The sequence below is a fragment of the Coregonus clupeaformis genome, chromosome 5 (assembly GCF_020615455.1).
Source record: "Coregonus clupeaformis isolate EN_2021a chromosome 5, ASM2061545v1, whole genome shotgun sequence".
Taxonomy (NCBI): Eukaryota; Metazoa; Chordata; class Actinopteri; order Salmoniformes; family Salmonidae; genus Coregonus; species Coregonus clupeaformis.
The window spans coordinates 24710152-24730723 of record NC_059196.1 but is presented as its reverse complement, the minus strand read 5'-3'; the positions used below and the strand labels follow the sequence as shown (position 1 = coordinate 24730723).

Sequence of the window (20572 nt, the reverse complement as noted above, 5' to 3'; positions counted from 1 at the left end):
GTCTGTCTGTCTGTCTTTCTGGAGGCTAACCTAGCACTGTGGCTCTGGGATGTCTACCTTCTCTTCCCAGTTCCTGGATTTACTGAGGGCTGGGAGTGTCAGCGAGCCGTATACCCCCCCTCACAGAGTCACCCACCCCCCCCCTATTCCCCCCACCCGACACAGATAGTATTACTGCGGCTCCAATAGTTCCTGCCATTAGGGACTCCTGGGATGAAACCCAGCCTGAGATATCGACCTGTCAGAGAGGCTGAAAGTGGATCTGCTTGGCCTGAGTTGGAACCACAGCTAGCTTTATCCAGCAGCACTGGCAGGGATGGGCACAGTGGAACTCGTTAATCCTGATCTGATTCCATCAGTAGTGACTTTCCTGTATGGGGCTAGAACAAGGTTGTATGGGGCTGAGGCTGAGGCTGGGGCTGTATGGGGCAAGGACAAGGCTGTATGGGGCTGGGGCTGTATGGAGTTTGGACGGGCAGCAAACTCTGTGTATCTCTTCACAGAAGGCCTGGTGAATGAGAAGGTCAAACAGCTCTGTTTCTTGTAACAGCTTAAACACACAGGGGATCTGCAGTGGAGCCTGGGAGATTTACTGACAGAGAGCCTCCAGATGAGGAGAGCAGAGCAGATAAAAGACTACAGCCTGGATTGAGACGCCACAATACTGCTGTCTGCCTGTCGCCTACTGACGTCTGGGAGTATGGACGGCTGCAGAGGAACAAGATGCTTGTGTGTAACAAACAATTTAAAACGATGAAATTCAGGAACCCTGAACCAATAGGATAATTTTTAAAGGTGAAACACTCCCAGACACCACAGATTGTCAACTTTTCTTATCTGAGCTCTTGAGCCACGCCCCCTCCCCTGGCTGCAGGTCAGCCCATAGCTAAATATTCTGGGTTCTGTTGCAGGTCAGCCCATAACCAGAGGTTCAGCAGGTCAGCTCATAGACAGAGGTTCTGGGTTCTGTTTCTCTGCCTCTACATGAAGGATCATGTTACTTCCTCCTGGAGAAGCATGTCAGGCCTAATTCCCTTCAAACAGGAAACAATGGGCTTTCCCCAAATCCCTGCAATCACAGCCTAGCCCCTTTGGAGCCCTACTGCGCAGAAGAAGAAAAAGACAGCAGGGGTAGAAACCATCTGAAGCTCCATCCCACTGTAACAGTAACCAGAGAGTTTACTGTACTGTAACTCAGTTAGACAAAATAGAAGATCTCATCAGTTCAGAGTTTTCCCCCTCCTACCTGATGTCACTTTCCTGACACATCTGCTTTGATTTCCGTATTTATTTTTGTCACGTGAGTGCGGTGCGAGCAGATCCTCAGAAGACTGGCCGAACATGAGCCCTGTTCAAATCAGTAACAGCGGATACTGTAGCAGAGAGAGAGAGCTAGAGGTCAGGAGAAAACATGTGGAGACCAGATGCCCAGCATATCAGCACCGTCTCTCTCACTTAACGTAACGTAATGTGAGGTGGAACTGTGTTCTCTAGCCTGGTACAATCAGTCACACACTACAGCAACTATGGCACTAACATGCTACCATACACTATTTAGCCAGTGGCAATCTGCATTCCATTTTTTAAATCCTGAAATCCTTTGAATTTTACATCGCAAACAATATGTTTGTTTTCCAGTCTTACTCTTCTGCTACAAATACTAAAGAGCTTCACCCTGTGTTCCAAAAGGCGGTGTGGAACTACATGGATTTTATTACAGTTTCTGAGATGCAGAATCTCATTTGTTAGCCTCTTCTATACGTGAGCTTCAGTTGGTTTTATACCTGACACTTGGCTAGCATTGAAAACTGGGAACCTTTTCCCCTTTTTATATTCCTTCTCTTTTTTTCTCTTTCTATTTTGAACTGTGGTCTCCTCTGTTTTCACTTCCATTTGCTCCTCAGTGAGTGAGCAGAGAGCCCAGGTTCCCACAGTGCAAGGCCCTCTCTTCCGCTCCTCCTCTCCTCCGCTCCCAAACAGCTTTTTAATCATTCCCAGACCGGGTAGTGATGGTGATGGTGAGAGGGTGGGGAGTGCCGTGGCCCCGGGGCTGCAGCCGCTCTAGGCTCCGGCTCCACACTGCAGTAGATGGCTCTCCTCTCCTCAGTCATCTGTCAGTGTGCGGACGGAGGAAATGGCTGTATTTAAGGCCGCGGATACAGTTTCATCCCCGATTACATCTCTTCTGTTTTTACCGATCTGTTCACAGAGGAAGGTCTCGTCCCGAATGCCACCCTATTCCCTATTTAGTGCACTACTTTTGACTAGGGCCCATAGGGCTCTGCTCAAAAGTAGTGCATATGATGCCATTTGGGATGCATCCGAAGAGAGCAGGCACACTCACACATGCAGGGCAGAGATTCAGCTTTTTATAGCCAGTGCTTCTCTTTGAAAGGATTCAATTACCTTAATGCCTTCTTTGTTTTGTTACTTGAATTAGAAGCTATCGAATGTGCGATGGCAATTTGAATTGCAACGGAGACTGGCCATGTGTTTCTCAGAGACTCTGTAGCTTTTTGTTGCATTAAAGGGGCTGGTTTTATTGTACAGGTATTTTAGTTTTGGAAATGTTTTTCTGATTTGTGAAGCTTTCGGGGTAAAGTGTTCCATAATTGTTTTTTTATTACTACGTTATTGTTACTTTATTGCCTTCCTATGATTTTTATTGAAAATTAGCCCATTGATATGTTTTTATAGCCATCGCCTAGTAGCGCTGATAGAATGTAATGAGCTCTGGGTTTTTACGACGTCTCATTCTGTGGCAGTGGTGTAAGTATTTGAAGTAGTTGTTGTTAGTACACACACAAGCTATCAGAGAATAAAATAGCATTCTAATCCAAGACAAAACGTTTTTGCCAAAGCTGAATCTCTCCAGTTTCTTGAAAAGGTAACCCTACTCAACCTTGTGGAAGGCTTTGTCTGCGACATACAGCCACAGAGCCAGTATAAGTAACTAATAACTATCCAACGTTCCTCCTCTCCGCTCCCCTTTCTATCTTCCTCTCCTCTTCTCCTCCTCCTTCTGTCTCAGGAGTGGCAGAACTCGATCCAGAAAAATGCCGGCCTCGCCTTCATCGAGCTCATCAACGAGGGAAGGTATGTATCATATTCACACACACACACCATATGTTTTACTATCTGTGTGGGGACCTAAAATGTATTTCCATTCAAAATCCTATTTTCCCTAACCCTAACCCTGAACATAACCCTAACTCCTAACCCTAAACCTAACCCCTAAGCTTAAAATAGCCTTTGTCCTCGTGGGGACTTGGGAAATGTCCCCACGAGGGAGAATTTTCCTTGTTTTACTATCCTTGTGGGGACTTTTGTGGATTTCCGGTACACTCACACACACACCACACACGCACGCACACCAGCTCTGAGCAGGTTGTTAGGTCCAGTGGCAGCAATAGATTAGCAGTAAGCTGCTGGCCCCTAGAGCGTGGAGTGCTGCATGTTAGACTTTTTGTGCTCTATAGGGGTTAAGGTAAATAAGATTGGTGTGACAGAGTGATGTAACAATATCAACACGATAGTGTATCCCCTCTATCTGTGTAGTCTCCACCCCCTCTCTGTGAGTGTGGCAGGCTCAGATCAGGCAGGGTGTTATAGAATATATCCGCTTCCAAGTCCATCTGGTGACCCATCTGTGTAACCCTCTTACATCCAAACTACCCAGCCTCAGCCTTATACCCCAGCCTCAGGTCCAGACCTATACCCCAGCCCTATACCCCAGTGCAGCCTCGCTGTGCCCAACCCAGCCCAGTCTTAGCCCTCCCTGGTACCTCCCCTGGACCCCTGTCGGGCCTGGATAAAGATCCTTACTCAGTGGGGGCCATTCTGCCACTACTGCACGGCTACTCTATCACTCTACCGCTCTGTCACGTGGCGCTGTCCAGGGTGCTGCTGGCAGATCTCATTTCTCTACACTACCTCAGTACTGTGGACACCTGATCTGCATCAAAAATGCCACCCTATTACCTATGTAGTGCATAGTGCTGAGCGATTAGTATTTTTTGAAGTCGGTTCGGTTTCGGTTAGATTATTAAACAATTATCACGTTTTTTGAATTCGGTTTCCATTTAAAAAAAATACATTAAATGCACTATGCATTATGTGGGTTGAATGCTAAAACGCAGAATAAAACAATTAATACAAGTCCCATGGTGGTAGTGACTGCCCATTACTCCTTATCACTTAACCATCAGTTATTCACATTACTTTAATAAAATATTTCAGTTGTTGTGTATATTACATTTGTTTTATTTGATGACTTTATTATTTCATTAAAGTCATCAGCTGCTGCCTATGCAGTCTGACAAAATCGCTATTTCTGTTTGTTCAAGGTAAATAAGGCATACTTTTATGACTTCTAAATACCAACTATCAATCACTTAGATTGTGTATTTTCAGGTAGAGATACCTTGCGAAGCAACTGCTCTCTAATCCCTCTCGATCGTGCATTCTTCTGTCTATGCTCTCTCTATCCGTGTCTGCCCCACACTAGCCTAACGTAGCAGGCTTAAAATAAACACACAGACCGGACAAGTAGGCACGCAATGCATTATGGTCGTTGTAGTTAATTATCACGTTTTCTGCGCTAAACTATGTAGAATATTGGCCTGTTAGAAGCTACAACTTCCTACTACATCGCACAGTTCGGGCTTGATCTGATTTATCTCTAGAGAAACTGTGCAATGTGCTCATAGAAAAAAGCAGAACGAAATGTTATTCAAATAATTGAACCAATGTCAGTCAATTAGTTGTTTAATAACAGAAATTCCAGTCAATCGCTCAGCACTAGTATTGCACTATATAGGGAATAGGGTGCCATTTGGGATGGCGACCTGCTATCTCTAACCAACCAGCATACCAGCCAGCTGCAGTCCTCTGAACTATGATCAACCAGCTAACCAACCTGTCCTGTAGATCTCTCTAACCTATCAGCTAACCAACTAGCTAAACTAACCAGCTAACCAACTAACTACAATCATAGTGTAGAACACTAACGTCTAAACAACAGGAGATAAAGAATTGTTCAGGACTCAGAGTGTAATTGTAGTTTAAAGCTTGTCAACACTAGTCTGATGACTGTAGTTCTCTGAGGCCTCTTCCCTGAGACAGAGGATGCTTCCCAAATAGCACCATATTACCTATGTAGTACACTACTTTTGACCAGGGCTCTATAATGGAAATAGGTTTGTGATGCAGAAAGAGGGTATCAGAAGCTCTGTAATTAAAACAAAGCAGACCTAATTGGGTGTAAAATGGCATATAATCTCCACATAGTAGCCTGGCTGTTTTCAATTATTAAAAAGATTGAAGCGTGGGCAGAAGCAGGTAGAGTGTACGCCAGGGAGGCTGAGGAGTCAGTCAGCCATGGGAGGAGAGGAGGTGATCAGGGCCAGAGACGTCAGGGAGATGGAGATGAGGTTGGAGGGTCAAAAGGGAGGGGTGTGTGTGTGTGGGTGGGGGGGGGGGGGGGTCTGTCTGTCTATATGCCTGTGTGTTCCAGGTTGTTGTGTCATGCTTTGAAGGACCACATCTTTGTGTTGACTGACTAGTATTCTGTCTTTCTGTCTATCTGTTCCAGGTTGCTGACTGACTAGTATTCTGTCTATCTTTCTGTCTATCTGTTCCAGGTTGCTGTGTCATGCTATTAAGGACCACATCGTTTGTGTTGACTGACTGACTGACTAGTTTTCTGTCTGTCTGTTCCAGATTGCTGTGTCATGCTATGAAGGACCACATCGTGCGTGTTGCCAACGAGGCAGAGTTCATCCTCAACAGACAGACAGCAGAAGACGTCCATAAACATGCAGAGTTTGAGGTACAGTACCTTATCTAACATAGTCAACTGACTACAGCAGCCTTGCCAGTCCCTGCTCTGGAGTGGCTGACTTCAGTGTGCGTCCCAAATGGCACCCTATTCCCTACATAGTGCACTACTTTTGACCAGAGCCCATAGAAATAGAGTGGCATTTGGGAGGCATCCCGGGTCTGTTAGAGAATAGTGCTGGATTAGCAGCAGCTCAGTACTCCTGTAGTCCCTGTGTCTCTCCAGGAGGATTATGGCCCTACCATTAGGCCACTCTAAGGGATTATAATAACCAGCAATATTAATAAGCAGACTAAATGATATGCCAGGTTTTATTAACTTTAAGCCCATCCAACAGTGTAATGAGTCTACCCCAGAGACAGTACTTACCCCACATATCAAACACACTGCCTGTTCTCACTACAAAGCATCAGAACACTCTCATTATTGATTTCTGTAGGAATTAGAGGTTGTCTGCAGTAATTTAACAGTATCTGCATGCCAAATGGCACCCAATTCTCTTTATAGTGCACTACTTTTCATCAGGACCCAATAGGCTCTGGTCAAAAGTAGTGCACCATATAGGGAATAGGGTGCTATTTAGGGTGCAGTCAGTCTTTAGTAATGCCACTTTCTGTGTCTAATTAAGCCTTTATTAAATGGATGGAAGCCTGAGAAGGTTTTAGGACCATACAGTAGTGGAGAGGAGAGAGGAGCAGCTTTTTGAGCTCAGGGAGGTGCTCTGTTCAGAGGAATGTCATGCCTCTTTTAGACAGCAGGTAGAGCTGCTCTCTCTCTCTTTCTCACTCTCTTCCTCTTTCTCTCCCTCTCTCTCTCTCTCTCTCTCTCTCTCTCTCTCTCTCTCTCTCTCTCTCTCTCTCTCTCTCTCTCTCTCTCTCTCTCTCTCTTTGTTTCTCATTTTCATGAATTATCATCAAGAAAAGTTGAGGAGTGGGATGACACAATGTTGCTAGTCATATAGGAAGTGTCTTACCCAAGTACACAAACATGCACACGCACACAGACCCTTCTGCCACCTCTGTTAGTAGCTTGTACATGTGAGGAGTGATGGGTTTCTTATCTTGGGGCAGCAGCCCTCCTCAAGCAGCTGTTAGATATCCTGTAGTCCTCTGCTAGAGGCTCCTTGACCTGCTAGATAAACTGGAAGAGATGGATAGATATGCAATGTCACCAGTAGCGAGGGAGGCTGCGTCTCAAATGGCACCCTATTCCCTGTATGGTGCACTACTTTTGACCAGGGCCCATAGGGTGCCATTTGGGAAACCCCCAGAGATTACCTGGCCCTCATCCCTCCTCTGGTATCATCCCTTCTGTCTGACAACTCTACACTTTTCATCCAGCCCTGTCTCTATTTTATTACCCCTCAAAACCCCTCCCTCCCTCTACCCTCCATCCCCAGACAGATAGACATTTTTACATTAGGTTGGTGTCAGGGCAGCAGCCTCATATCCTGTGAAGTGATAAATAAGGTTTGATATTTGTCACAGCGTCACATGGTAACATGAGATGACAAGCAGAGATTGAGTTATCTGCCATTTGAAGAATATGTTGAAGTATAATATCTGACACAATTCAAATATAGGGCCGGAAATTCAATTAACTTCCAGCTTCTGTTAGCAAATTAGATTTAGTATATGAGCAGGAAGGAGCAGCCCCGGGGCGACGCAGCAAGACAATCTTATTTTAGCGAGGAGAAGATGAAGTCAGATCCTGATCGGCTCCTCTAGAATCTAGATTACCTTTAGATGCTTCTACGCTGCCTGCAGGAGATCACTGGGTGCGTCCCAAATGTCACCCTATTCCCTATATAGTGCACTACTTTTTACCAGAACCATATGGGCCCTGGTTAAAAGTAGTGTACTATAAAGGGAATAGAGTGCCATTTGTTACGCAGAGACTGACTCCACTTCAACGTCACACACCGGGTTTCAATCTATTTATGTCACACTGTTTGATGATAATTTATGCATGTAGGCTACAGTACAGGCTACTTCTCTTTGTTATCCAACCTGCCCTTCATCCACAGTCACAGTTGAGTTTTATATAGGGACAAATTGTTTATTATGACCTCTATGTAAACAGATGGCATTAAAGCTATCTAACGGACAAATTCCTCTCTTTTTCTCCATGTGAAACCAAAGACATTAGCAGACGGCGACAGTGTTTAAATCACTCTACACTAACATGTCCCCTGCTGATGTAGTGGAGCAGAGATTGGCTCTGTTAACCTTGACAGCACAGGCTATAATATCTACTCACACGTGCATGCACACAAACACATACACACTCACACACCATAATATCCTCTGTGGATCTATTGAATGGTTTTCATTTCTTCTCCCTCAACACACACTTAGTGTGCATGCACATGTTTGAATGTAGTATCTAATTTAGCAGGATTGCAACGGAGGAAACACAAGGACATATTAATACAAACATAACATAGCCATGCTAACACCATGCTAACACCAGACAGACAGTTATATTTTACAGATGCCTTTCAAGACACTCAAGGACACCTTACGTTAAAAGAACATACAATCAAAGTGCAAGTAATATCAAATCCTAGTGATGGATCCTATCTGGTTTTAGCATAATGTTAACACCTAGCATGGTGTGAGCATTATGTTAGCAGGGTGTTAGCAGGGTGTTAGCATAATGTTAATGCCTAGCATGATCTTAGCATTATGTTAGCATGGCATTAGCATGGCTATGTTTATAATAAAATGTCTCCTTGTGTTCCCTCCATCAGTCCAACTGTGCCCAGTACGCTGCTGATAGGAGGGAGGAGGAGAAGATGTGTGATCACCTGATCAGCGCTGCCAAGCACAGAGACCATGTGACTGCCAACCAGCTCAAGCAGAAGATCCTCAACATCCTCACCAATAAGCATGGAGCCTGGGGCAGCCTGGCACAGAGGTAAGACCTAGGGCTGAGGTATAGAGCTGGGGCTGAAGGATAGGCCTTGCCAGGGCTGGGGTATAGGGCTGGGGCTAAAGGATAGGCCTTGGGCTGGAGTATAGGGCTGGGTCTAAAGGATAGGCCTTGGGCTGGGGTATAGGGCTGGGGCTAAAGGATAGGTCTATGGCTGGGGTATAGGGCTGGGGCTAAAGGATAGGTCTTGCCAGGGCTGGGATATAGGGCTGGGGCTGAAGGATAGGCCTTGGGCTGAATGATAGGCCTTGGGCTGGGGTGTAGGGCTGGGCTGTAGGGTTAGAGCGGTGGCTGGGGTATATACTTTACATCTTCACCAACAAACATAGAGCCTGGGGCAGCCTGGCACAGAAGTACGGACTGGGACTGGGTCTGGTGAAAGGTTTAGGGCTGGGGCTACCTGGAGCTGGGCTGGCCCAAAGGCCATGCTAAGGCCAGGCTGGATAACAGAACTCCCAGTATTAGCTGTACTGTACAATTACCTTTGCTGTGAGCCACAGAGTGCAGTGCTGGGAAGGAAGGAACGACCACCAACTAATGTCATTTACCCAGCATCCACCAGGATCAGGGACCAGGTCAACTAACTCAATAACAGTCAAAGAGACGGAACCCCCCTCGGGACCGACCGCTGGTCAAACAGACTGGGGGTGGGGTTGGGGCGGGAGTTGTATGTGTGTGTGTGCATGTGTGTGTGATTGTGTGTGTGCGTGCATGCATCTGGCTTGTGCTTTTGTGTGTGTGTGTGTGAGAGGTGTGTGTGCGTACGAGAAGGTGTGTGTGTGGAGTGTTGTCGAGTCTCTCAGCAACCCTCTCAGTCACACAGCATTACACCTGGTGGTGGTTGGTGGTCGGAGTCATTCCCTCCACCTCTCTCCCCTGGGCCTTGAAAACTACAGATCCTTGGAGCCTTAGCTCTGCTTCCCACCACACACACACACACATACACCCACACATACACACACACACTCAGTGGTTGAAGTGGGCCAGTGCTGAATAGTGATGCTATGGATGCTTAAACCACCAATCTGAGCAGTATCCATTTGTCCAACTAGGTGGAAAGTCCTCTAAGGACTCCAAAGTTGAATTAGGCGTTCCTCAAGGTTTTGTGCTTAGACCCCTACTATTATTCTCTCTATGTTTCCCCCTGGTAATGTCACGACGACACATGACATGCATGTTCATTGGGATGTTGATGACATTGGCCATGATCTGTAAAAAACAAGCTTTATATCAGGTAAGTCTGTTAGGAACAAATTCTGTGTTTACAACGACGACCTAGTGAGTGACAAGTGCAGCAAAGGTCCTGTCAAATCTTGCCTTCCTTACAGAAAGAACACTTTCAGTAATTGACTACTCTCACTGAAACAGTAGCTTGGCTTTCTTTATTAGATTTTGAAAACGCAATACACATGGTTAAATATGTTCACTACATACAGATGTTAACTATGTTCATTAATGGGATGTTTTTTACTCACATTGATAGAAAACACATCTGGATCATGTTTTGAGTGCTTTAAGAATTCTGCTGTGTTGTCTGATTTTTGTTGAAAAAATACAATAAACCTTCATTTAGTTTGTAAGGAGAATTCAATTGATTGATTGATTTGAGGAGTGTTTTAATGACTGCTGGTACTCTCCATGGGTTGTGTGGCAGATAGATTTAGTGATTTAGACATGCATCATCCCACCTGACAAACACAGCCCTGGAAACAGATGCAATTACCACAGAAAGATGCGCACTTACCATCATTGGACCATTAATCTATGGGTGCGTACTGACTCCCAAATGGCTCTCTTTTCCCTATACTGTATAGTGCATTACTTTTGACCAGAGCCCTATTTACCCATGCAGCTATACCTTAGATAGTGCACTACTTTTGACCAGAGTAGGTGACCAGAATAGGGAATAGGGTGCCGTTTGGATGCAAACTATAGTACAGATTGAATTACAGTTGGAATTGTATTGTATTAAAGTAATATAGATATCCTTACCTACAGTAGTTAATGCAACTAAATGCCTCACTTCACCCATTTACCAGATGTTTGAGCATTGTGTATATATTTGTGCATACACAGTATGTTTGATTATATGCCATGCAGTTCTGATAGAGATATTCATAAAACAGACCAAACAATAGTATAAGTAAAGGAACCTTGGCAAAACATATAAGATTGAATTGCGGGCTGCTACTGTAGATTTACTTATTCAAATATTTATAGAGTTTCTCTCCAGGGATAGCATTAGTATTGGAACAAAAGGTTGCTGAGCGGGGGAGCATTGTAAATGATACCGCAAAACTTCCAACAAATTCCCATTTAATGGTGACCTGCTTGAGAAGAAAAATGATGCAATATGTTGATGAGCTCAGGGCAGTGTAGCAGCTCAGCCTTATTCAATGCTACATTAACTTTCCCCTTTATTCATTTATTATTATTTATTTATTTCCTGAAGGGGATGTCTGCTATTTGTGACGCTGGTTGAAAGAGTGTGTGGTCTGTGTGTGTGTGTGTGTGTGTGTGTGTGTGTGTGTTTTTCCTTTAACCCTAAGTTCTACCTGGAGACTAGCCAGAGGATATTGATCATCTGTGTGGAACGTTTTATCAACATAATTATATATTTAATATACTCACCCAGGTGAAACTACTGCTGATGACTATAGTGCACATTTTGTTGAAAGTTTTTACACAACTATAGTATTTTGAATTAGTAGTGTTCAGACACCATTATGATCATAACACTGTGTGACGAGGAGACACTGCACACGAACGGAAAGCCAATGACTGCGTCCCAAATGGTAGCCTATACCCTATATCTTGCACTACTTTTGACCAGGGCCCATTTGGCTCTGTTCTAAATTTGTGCAATACATAGGGAATAGGATGCCATTTGGGATACATACAAAATCTCTCTGCGATCATATGACCTATTATAAGAATTAACCAGATGAGCCCAGTAGGTGGTAGGGCTGTGTTAAGGCAGTGTGATCAGCCTAGGAGGTGGTAGGGCTGTGTTAAACAAGGCAGTGTGATCAGCCCAGGAGGTTGTAGGGCTGTGTTAAACAAGGCAGTGTGATCAGCCAAGGAGGTGGTAGGGCTGTGTTAAACAAGGAAGTGTGATCAGCCCAGGAGGTAGTAGGGCTGTGTTAAACAAGGCAGTGTGAGCAGCCCAGGAGGTGGTAGGGCTGTGTTAAACAAGGAAGTGTGATCAGCCCAGGAGGTTGTAGGGCTGTGTTAAACAAGGCAGTGTGATCAGCCCAGGCGGTGGTAGGGCTGTGTTAAACAAGGCAGTGTGATCAGCCCAGGAGGTGGTAGGGCTGTGTTAAACAAGGAAGTGTGATCAGCCCAGGAGGTGGTAGGGCAGTGTTAAGGCAGTGTAATCAGCCCAGGGTGTGGTAGGGCTTTGTTAAGGCAGTGTGATCAGCCCAGGAGGTGGTAGGGCAGTGTTAAGGCAGTGTGATCAGCCCAGGAGGTGGTAGGGCTTTGTTAAGGCAGTGTGATCAGCCCAGTAGGCTGTTGGATCATACTTTCTGCTTGCCTGATGATGAATGTGCTCTGTATTGAGTCGACATCACAAAATCAATAGTGTTCAAATTGAAACAGTATAGGGTTGTATTGATCTGCTGTGCTAAATCACAACGAGAAGCCTTTGATGCAGCTCTGAGACAGCTCCCCTCCTCCTTCCTCACCCCTCCCTCCCTCCTCACCCCTCTTTCCCTCTTCCTCCTCTATTCCCTCTCTCCCCCTCCTCCCATCACGGCACCCATTCAGTTTGATCACACTGATAAATCAAGTTGAAAATTGGATGTTAGAATTTTCTCCAGTGAGAGAGTGATTTTCTCTGGCCCCTCCTCCCTCTGCTTTGACCCCCTGACCCCTGTCACTGGATTATAAAGTTCAGCATTGTCAAGAGAAAGGAGACGTTAAGGCAAGGCTGATGAATTCATTCTAGAATAATTCACAGTGTCTTTAACTACCAGTCTTAAACTATGATAATAACCATCCTTTAACACAAGGCAAGTTTTGTATTTATCCTCTTATTTACTGATGTGTATGTCAATATTGTTTCTACTCTGTTTTCTGTTGTAGTAATACTATAATATTGTCACGATCGTCTAGAACAGACGAAGACCAAGGCGCAGCGTTGCAGGCAAACATACTCTTTATTAAGAGACACGATCAAAACAACAAACGATACGTGACAGTTCACGGTCTACCATAAACAGACTAGAAACAAAATCCCACAAACACGAATGAAAAACAGACTGTTTAAATATGGCTCCCAATCAGAGACAACCAGAAACCCCTGACACTCGTTGCCTCTGATTGGGAGCCACTCTGGCCAACATAGAAATAGCACCCATAGAAACAAAACACATGATCTACACACCCTGGCTCAACATAACAGTGTCCCCAGAGCCAGGGCGTGACAGTACCCCCCCCTAAAGGCGCGGACTCCGACCGCGTCAACCAAATACCACAGGGGAGGGACCGGGTGGGCATTCCGCCTAGGCGGCGGATCCGGCTCCGGGCCTGATCCCCGCTCCCTCTCCAACCCCCCAAAGTACCCCTGGTCCGGTCTGGCCCCGCTGGCTGGAGCTGGACTGCACACTGATGGAGCGGATTGCTCTAGCTCCGGCGTAAAACATCTGACCAGTGCCGAACCAGGCACCAGTGGAACAGGCACGGGCCGTGCCGGACTGACGACGCCCACCACTGGCCTGGTGTGGAGAACAGGCACGGGCCGTGCTGGACTGACAACGCACACCACTGGCTTGGTGTGAGGAGCAGGAGCGGGCCGGGCCGGTTGACGAAACGCACCACTGACTTGGTGCGGGGAGCAGGAACGGGCCGAGCCGGGCTGACGGGCGCACCACTGACTTGGTGCGGGAGCAGGAACGGGCCGAGCCCCAGAGCAGGAACGGGCCGGCGTGACAGCGCACCACTGACTTGGTGCGGGGAGCAGGAACGGGCCGAGCCGGTCTGACGAGCGCACCACTGACTTGGTGCGGGAGCAGGAACGGGCCGAGCCGGGCTGACGAGCGCACCACTGACTTGGTGCGGGGAGCAGGAACAGACCGGACCGTACTGGGGACACACACCACTGGCCCTACACCGGGATCTGGAACGGGCCGGACCGGACTGGTAACACACCCCAGTACCTCTCGCCGTGCCTCTACACCTTCCATCCCCTCTTCGACCAGTGGCCCCCGTAACCTGGCGGCCTCCTCTGCCAACCCGCTGGACCGCTCTATCGCGGCCTCCTGCTGCCCCGACGTCGTGAGCCCCCCCCTAAAAATGTTCTGGGGGTCTCTCCTCCCCGTGGGCCAGGCCTCTATAGTTCTCGCCCAACTCTCGCTCTTCTGCCTCCAACTCCCGCTATTCAGCTCCTCAATTGGCTTGACCCAGTCGAAGCTCTTCCTCCATTGTTCCCAAGTCCACTCTCTCTGCTCTTCACTCGGCTTGACCCAGTCGAGGCTGCCACGGAGATCTGCTAGGGATTTCCCTGGCGATGGCTCCTCGACTCGCTGCTTGGTCCAGTTGTGGTGGGATTTTCTGTCACGATCGTCTAGAACAGACGAAGACCAAGGCGCAGCGTTGCAGGCAAACATACTCTTTATTAAGAGACACGATCAAAACAACAAACGATACGTGACAGTTCACGGTCTACCATAAACAGACTAGAAACAAAATCCCACAAACACGAATGAAAAACAGACTGTTTAAATATGGCTCCCAATCAGAGACAACCAGAAACCCCTGACACTCGTTGCCTCTGATTGGGAGCCACTCTGGCCAACATAGAAATAGCACCCATAGAAACAAAACACATGATCTACACACCCTGGCTCAACATAACAGTGTCCCCAGAGCCAGGGCGTGACAAATATGTTGGCTTTGTTTTTATAGTTCTTATGAAATGGAAAGCACATTTCACCCAATCATATCTACCTCTGATCTACCTGGATTCTGGGAACTATCTTTTGTCACATGCATTTATTCAAGTTTGATACATACTGGTTTGCATTGCAGAGTGAGTAGTCTGCATCTCCATTGACACTAAAGGCCTCCCCTGTCCACCGCTGGCTGCGTCCCAAATGGCACCCTGTTTCCTATATAGTGCACTACTTTTGACCATGGTAAAAAATATTACACTATATAGGGAATAGGGTGCCATTTCAGACGCAACCAAGGCATTCCAACATGTTCCAACATGGCCGTCTTAACAGGATGTAGAGCAGGTGGAAGGAGACAGACAGACAGACAGGACGTCCTTTGTTCCATGGTGTCACTGTTGACATCAGTAGCTGACTAAACCCCCCCCACAGACCTTAACCCAACCTGACTGAGCTATCGATTGTCAACATTGCAACATTGCTCCTGTATAATTACTTTTTCAGTAGCGGAGGGAATGGAGGAGAGAGCGGTGGCATTTATTGATCCTTGGTGAGGGGAGTGGAACGGGCGTTTCCCTTGACTAACCGAGAGTTTCATCTCTCTGTCTCTGATGAATGGCAACACTCTGCCTGTGGATAATAACTTAGTGATGGAATGGACCCTTCAGTCACTGGCTGCCTGGCTAAGCACTCCGCTGTCTCGCCTCGCCGGGTTATCCATTCTAATAGCAGCTCTGACGAGGAGGAGAGGAGGGGAAAGATGTGGGGGGGGGGAGAGGTAGATCAAGGTCTCTCTCCTGTGTGAAGGTATATGGAGGACCAGTGAATATGATCCTGCTGGACATTATGGTTAATTTAGAAGATGAATGCAGCAGGAACCCTAACACAGCCTTGGTGATGTCTGTCCTCTGTAGCTAAGTTTATTCAAGAGGGGAAAACAAAATATTTGTACTGGGGAGGATAAAGAAGTGAAGTTCCTTTTTTTTTTGTGCTCCTCTTTCTCTCTGCTCTTATTTGTTGTTGACCTATAGTACATCAGCTCCTCCCTGGGGGTGGAGTTAACCTTGCAGCCTGATAATTACCTCTTAAGGAGAGCGTTCACACCATCATCAGTTATAGGGGAGCAGAGAGAGCCCCACCTCTGGTGAAAGATGAATGGTCCACAGCGCTGGCAGGGAGGGGTTCAGACGTACTAAAACTCTGCTGTAGACTGTAGTGCCACTGTTATTGACTGTTACTGATTGTAGTCTGACTGTTACTGATTGTAGTCTGACTGTTACTGACTGTATTCTGACTGTTACTGACTGTGGTCTGACTACTACTGACTGTAGGCTGACTGTAGTCTCACTGTTACTGACTAGTCTGATTGTTACTGACTTTTACTGACTGTTACTGACTGTAATCTCACTGTTACTGACTGTTACTGATTAGTCTGACTGTTACTGATTATTATTGACTTTTACTGACTGTTATTGACACTTACTGACTGTAATCTCACTGTTACTGACTGTTATCTCACTGTTACTGACTCTAGTCTCACTGTTACTGACTCTAGTCTCACTCTTACTGACTGTTATCTGACTGTTACTGACGGGTATTGATGGTAGTCTTACTCTTTCTGCGTTAATATGCATACATGACACAAATGATTATATTTTTTTTCTGAATTTACACTTTACTTTGAAAAATGAAACTTGATACACCATCCATGGCCATATGGTTTCCAGTTGCCTCATGTTGATGTGCAGTTTTATTTAGCTGTGTCTGTCTGTTGATGTAGAAGAATGTGTCACCATGGTGATCAAAGACAGTTAAGTGATATAGTACACTGATTGACAGACATTGTTTTGTTTTCAGCCTTTTTTAGTCAATTAGATGGCTGAATGTTTTTTTTATACCTGACTGGTTGAAACCTGTCTATCTGTAGGGATCCGTCAACTACGCTGCCTGTTTTGAGAGACGTTTGAAAGCCGATGTTGAATGTTTCTGTATTAAATTGTAAAAAATGTGTAAAAAGAAATCAGTATAATACTGCACTGTTTATGAGTGATATGATAGGTTTCAGAAGGATAATGGTTTGGTAGATTATTTGTTTATAGAGAGACCATCATGCAGTACTTCCTAGGGTTGCAAAATTCTGGTAACTTTTCAGAAATTCTCAGATCTTCCAAGTTTGAAAATCACAAGGGAATAAGCAGGAAATCCAGCATCCTCCAACCAGTATTTATAGAAAACCTGAGAATTTTGGGGAAATTACCAGAATTTTGCAACCCTAGTACTTCCATGCTTAAATTTCAGGACATGGTTGGCATATCGCTAGAGCAGAATAGTTTAATGTGTCTTGGTAATACTGACCAGTGTATCATGTTAACAGTGACCCTAGCCTAGACCATAGACAATGAATAGCTTCCTCTCATTGGTAGATGGACAGAGTGTGGATGGAGGAGGAAGAAAGGCCATTTGTTCTCAGAAGGACTTAATCTGAGAGCTCTGGAGTGTGTTTAGTATCAAAGTCACACAGGGCGCGGGGCTCGGGGCGCAGGGTGTGGGGCGCAGGGCTCGGGGCACAGGGCAGGGCACCCCCTTCACAGGACAGGGTGTGTGTGGTGAGACACTAACCAGTACTGCCTCTTTAAATAGACTAGTCACTGATTACTGCTATTTATTATAATTAACCTCCATTTACCTCTCAAATGGAAGCATTTAAAGAGAATATAATTGTGTTTTATTGAATCTTTATTTTCTTTCCTCTCGACTCTCACAATAGTCCTCTCTGTCAGGAGAAACTAGCTGATGCTGAAACCAGTATAGTTCTGTTCTAATTAAAACATAGATAGTGCTGTCCGATCTAAAACATGGTTAGTTCTGTTCTAACTGAAACATGGATAGTTTTGTTCTAACTGAAACATGGCTAGTTCTGTTCTAACTGAAACATGGATGGTTCTGTTCTAACTGAAACATGGATGGTTCTGTTCTAACTGAAACATGGCTAGTCCTGTTCTAACTGAAACATGGATAGTTCTGTTCTAACTGAAACATGGATAGTTCTGTTCTAACTGAAACGTGTAGACTTCTGTTCTATCTGAATGATCGTCTCTCCAGAGGGTTATGGTTCATATACAGTAGAACTATCTGTGTGACCTCTAAACATGTTAGAAATAAACATCAGAACCATGGTCCAGTTTACCGCCCTGCTTGAAGAACACTCTGGAGTAAAGACTCTTAACTGGGTCTTTGACAACGTGGTCAGCTGTAATGGTTTGTTGGTATAATAGTTTGTTGATATAATGGTTTGTTGTTTTTCTAACAGAGATATGACCTTGATGGGGGGAGGGGGGGCGCTAGAGATGGGATGTGTCTCAAATGGCACCCTATACCCTATATAGTGCACTACTTTTGACCAGGACCCATAGGGCTTTGGTAAAATAGGGTGTAATTTGGGAGGATTACTTTATACTATTCCAGGTATTCCTTAAAGAGTTAGGGTTTCAAGTGTCTCCGGAAGGTGGTCATTGACTCCGCTGTCCTGGCATCGTGGGGGAGCTTGTTCCACCATTGGGGTGCCAGAGCAGCAAATAGCTTTGACTGGGCTAAGCGGGAACTGTGCTTCCGTAGAGGTAGGGGAGCTAGCAGGCCAGAGGTGGATGAACGTAGTGCCCTCGTTTGGGTGTAGGGTCTGATCAGAGCTTGAAGGTAAGGAGGTGCCGTTCCCCTCACAGCTCCGTAGGCAAGCACCATGGTCTTGTAGTAGATGTGAGCCTCAACTGGAAGCCAGTGGAGTAATCCAGACGGGAGATGACAAGTGCCTGGATTAGGACCTGTGCCGCTTTCTGTGTAAGGTAGGGTCGTACTCTGCGAATGTTGTAGAGCATGAACCTGCAGGATCGGGTCACCACTTTGATGTTAGCGGAGAACGACAGGGTGTTGTCCAGGGTCACGCCAAGGTTCTTTGCACTCTGGGAGGAGGACACAATGGAGTTGTCAAGCGTGATGGCGAGATCATGGAGCGGGCAGTCCTTCCCCGGGAGGAAGAGCAGCTCCGTCTTGCTGAGGTTCAGCTTGAGGTGGTGATCCGACATCCACACTGATATGTCTGCCAGACATGCAGAGATGCGATTCGCCACCTGGTTATCAGAAGGGGGAAAGGAGAAAATGAATTGTGTGTCGTCAGCGTAGCAATGATAGGAGAGACCATGTGAGGATATGACAGAGCCAAGTGACTTGGTGTATAGAGAGAATAGGAGAGGGCCTAGAACTGAGCCCTGGGGGACACCAGTGGTGAGAGCACGTGGTGCGGAGACAGGTTCTCACCACGCCACCTGGTAGGAGCAACCTGTCAGGTAGGACGCAATCCAAGAGTGAGCAGCGCCGTAGATGCCCAACTCGGAGAGGGTGGAGAGGAGGATCTGATGGTTCACAGTATCAAAGGCAGCGGATAGGTCTAGAAGGATAAGAGCAGAGGAGAGAGAGTTAGCTTTAGCAGTGCGGAAAGCCTCTGTGACACAGAGAAGAGCAGTCTCAGTTGAATGACCAGTCTTGAAACCTGACTGGTTTGGATCAAGAAGATAATTCTGAGAGAGATAGCAGGAGAGTTGGCTAGAGACGGCACGCTCAAGAGTTTTGGAGAGAAAAGAAAGAAGGGATACTGGTCTGTAGTTGTTGACATCGGAGGGATCGAGTGTAGGTTTTTTGAGGAGGGGTGCAACTCTCGCTCTCTTGAAGACGGAAGGGACATGGCCAGCAGTCAAGGATGAGTTGATGAGCGAGGTGAGGTAAGGGAGAAGGTCTCCGGAAATGGTCTGGAGAAGAGAGGAGGGGATAGGGTCAAGTGGGCAGGTTGTTGGGCGGCCAGCCGTCACAAGTCGCAAGATTTCATCTGGAGAGAGAGGGGAGAAAGAAGTCAAAGCATAGGTTAGGGCAGTGTGAGCAGGACCAGCGGTGTCATTTGACTTAATAAATGAGGATCGGATGTTGTCAACCTTCTTTTCAAAATGGTTGACGAAGTCATCCATAGAGAGGGAGGAGGGAGGGGGAGGAGGAGGAGGATTCAGCAGGGAGGAGAAGGTGGCAAAGAGCTTCCTAGGGTTAGAGGCAGAGGCTTGATATTTTGAGTGGTAGAAAGTGGCTTTAGCAGCGGATACAGAGGAAGAGAATGTAGAGAGGAGGGATATATATATATATATATACAGTGCTATGAAAAAGTATTTGCCCCCTTTCTAATTTTCTCTACTTTTGCATATTTGTGATACTGAATGTTATCAGATCTTCAACCAAAACCTAATATTAGATAAAGGGAACATAAGTGAACAAATAACACAACAATTACATATTTATTTCATCAACAAAATTATGCAACACCCAATTCCCCCGTGTGAAAAAGTCATTGCCCCCTTACACGCAATAACTGGTTGGACGACATGCTTCCAGTAATGCCTGGCGAAAACCAAACACTGCATTCCACAGTAAGAACATCATACCAAAGGTCAAGTATAGTGGTGGTGGTGTGATGGTTTGGGGATGCTTTGCTGCCTCAGGATCTGGACGACTTGCCTTAATAGAAGGAACCATGAATTCTGCTCTGTATCAGAGAATTCTACAGGAGAATGTCAGACCATCCGTCTGAGAGCTGAAGCTGAAGCACAGCTGGGTCATGCAGCAAGACAATGATCCAAAACACACAATCAAGTCTACACGAAAATTGCTAAAAAGCAATACATTTGAAGTTTTGGAATGGCCTAGTCAAAGTCCAGACCTAATCCCAATTGAGATGTTGTGGCAGGACTTGAAACGAGCAGTTCATGCTTGAAAACCCACACGTCACTGAGTTAAAGCAGTTCTGCATGGAAGAGTGGGCCAAAATTCCTCCACAGCGACGTGAGAGACTGATCAACAACTACAGGAAGCA

General features: G+C 46.1%; 1 protein-coding gene across 4 annotated transcripts in view; it reads left to right on the top strand.

The window, feature by feature from the left end:
- Positions 1 to 20572, top strand: part of LOC121565588 (neurobeachin-like) — a 300567-nt gene that overhangs the window by 141727 nt on the left and 138268 nt on the right. For all 4 annotated transcript variants that reach the window (XM_045213661.1, XM_045213660.1, XM_045213658.1 and 1 more), the window contains 3 exons: positions 3032 to 3096; positions 5722 to 5830; positions 8592 to 8758. In XM_045213661.1, the coding sequence (XP_045069596.1) occupies positions 3032 to 3096; positions 5722 to 5830; positions 8592 to 8758 (341 nt within the window). The remainder of the gene's footprint in view (positions 1 to 3031; positions 3097 to 5721; positions 5831 to 8591; positions 8759 to 20572) is intronic.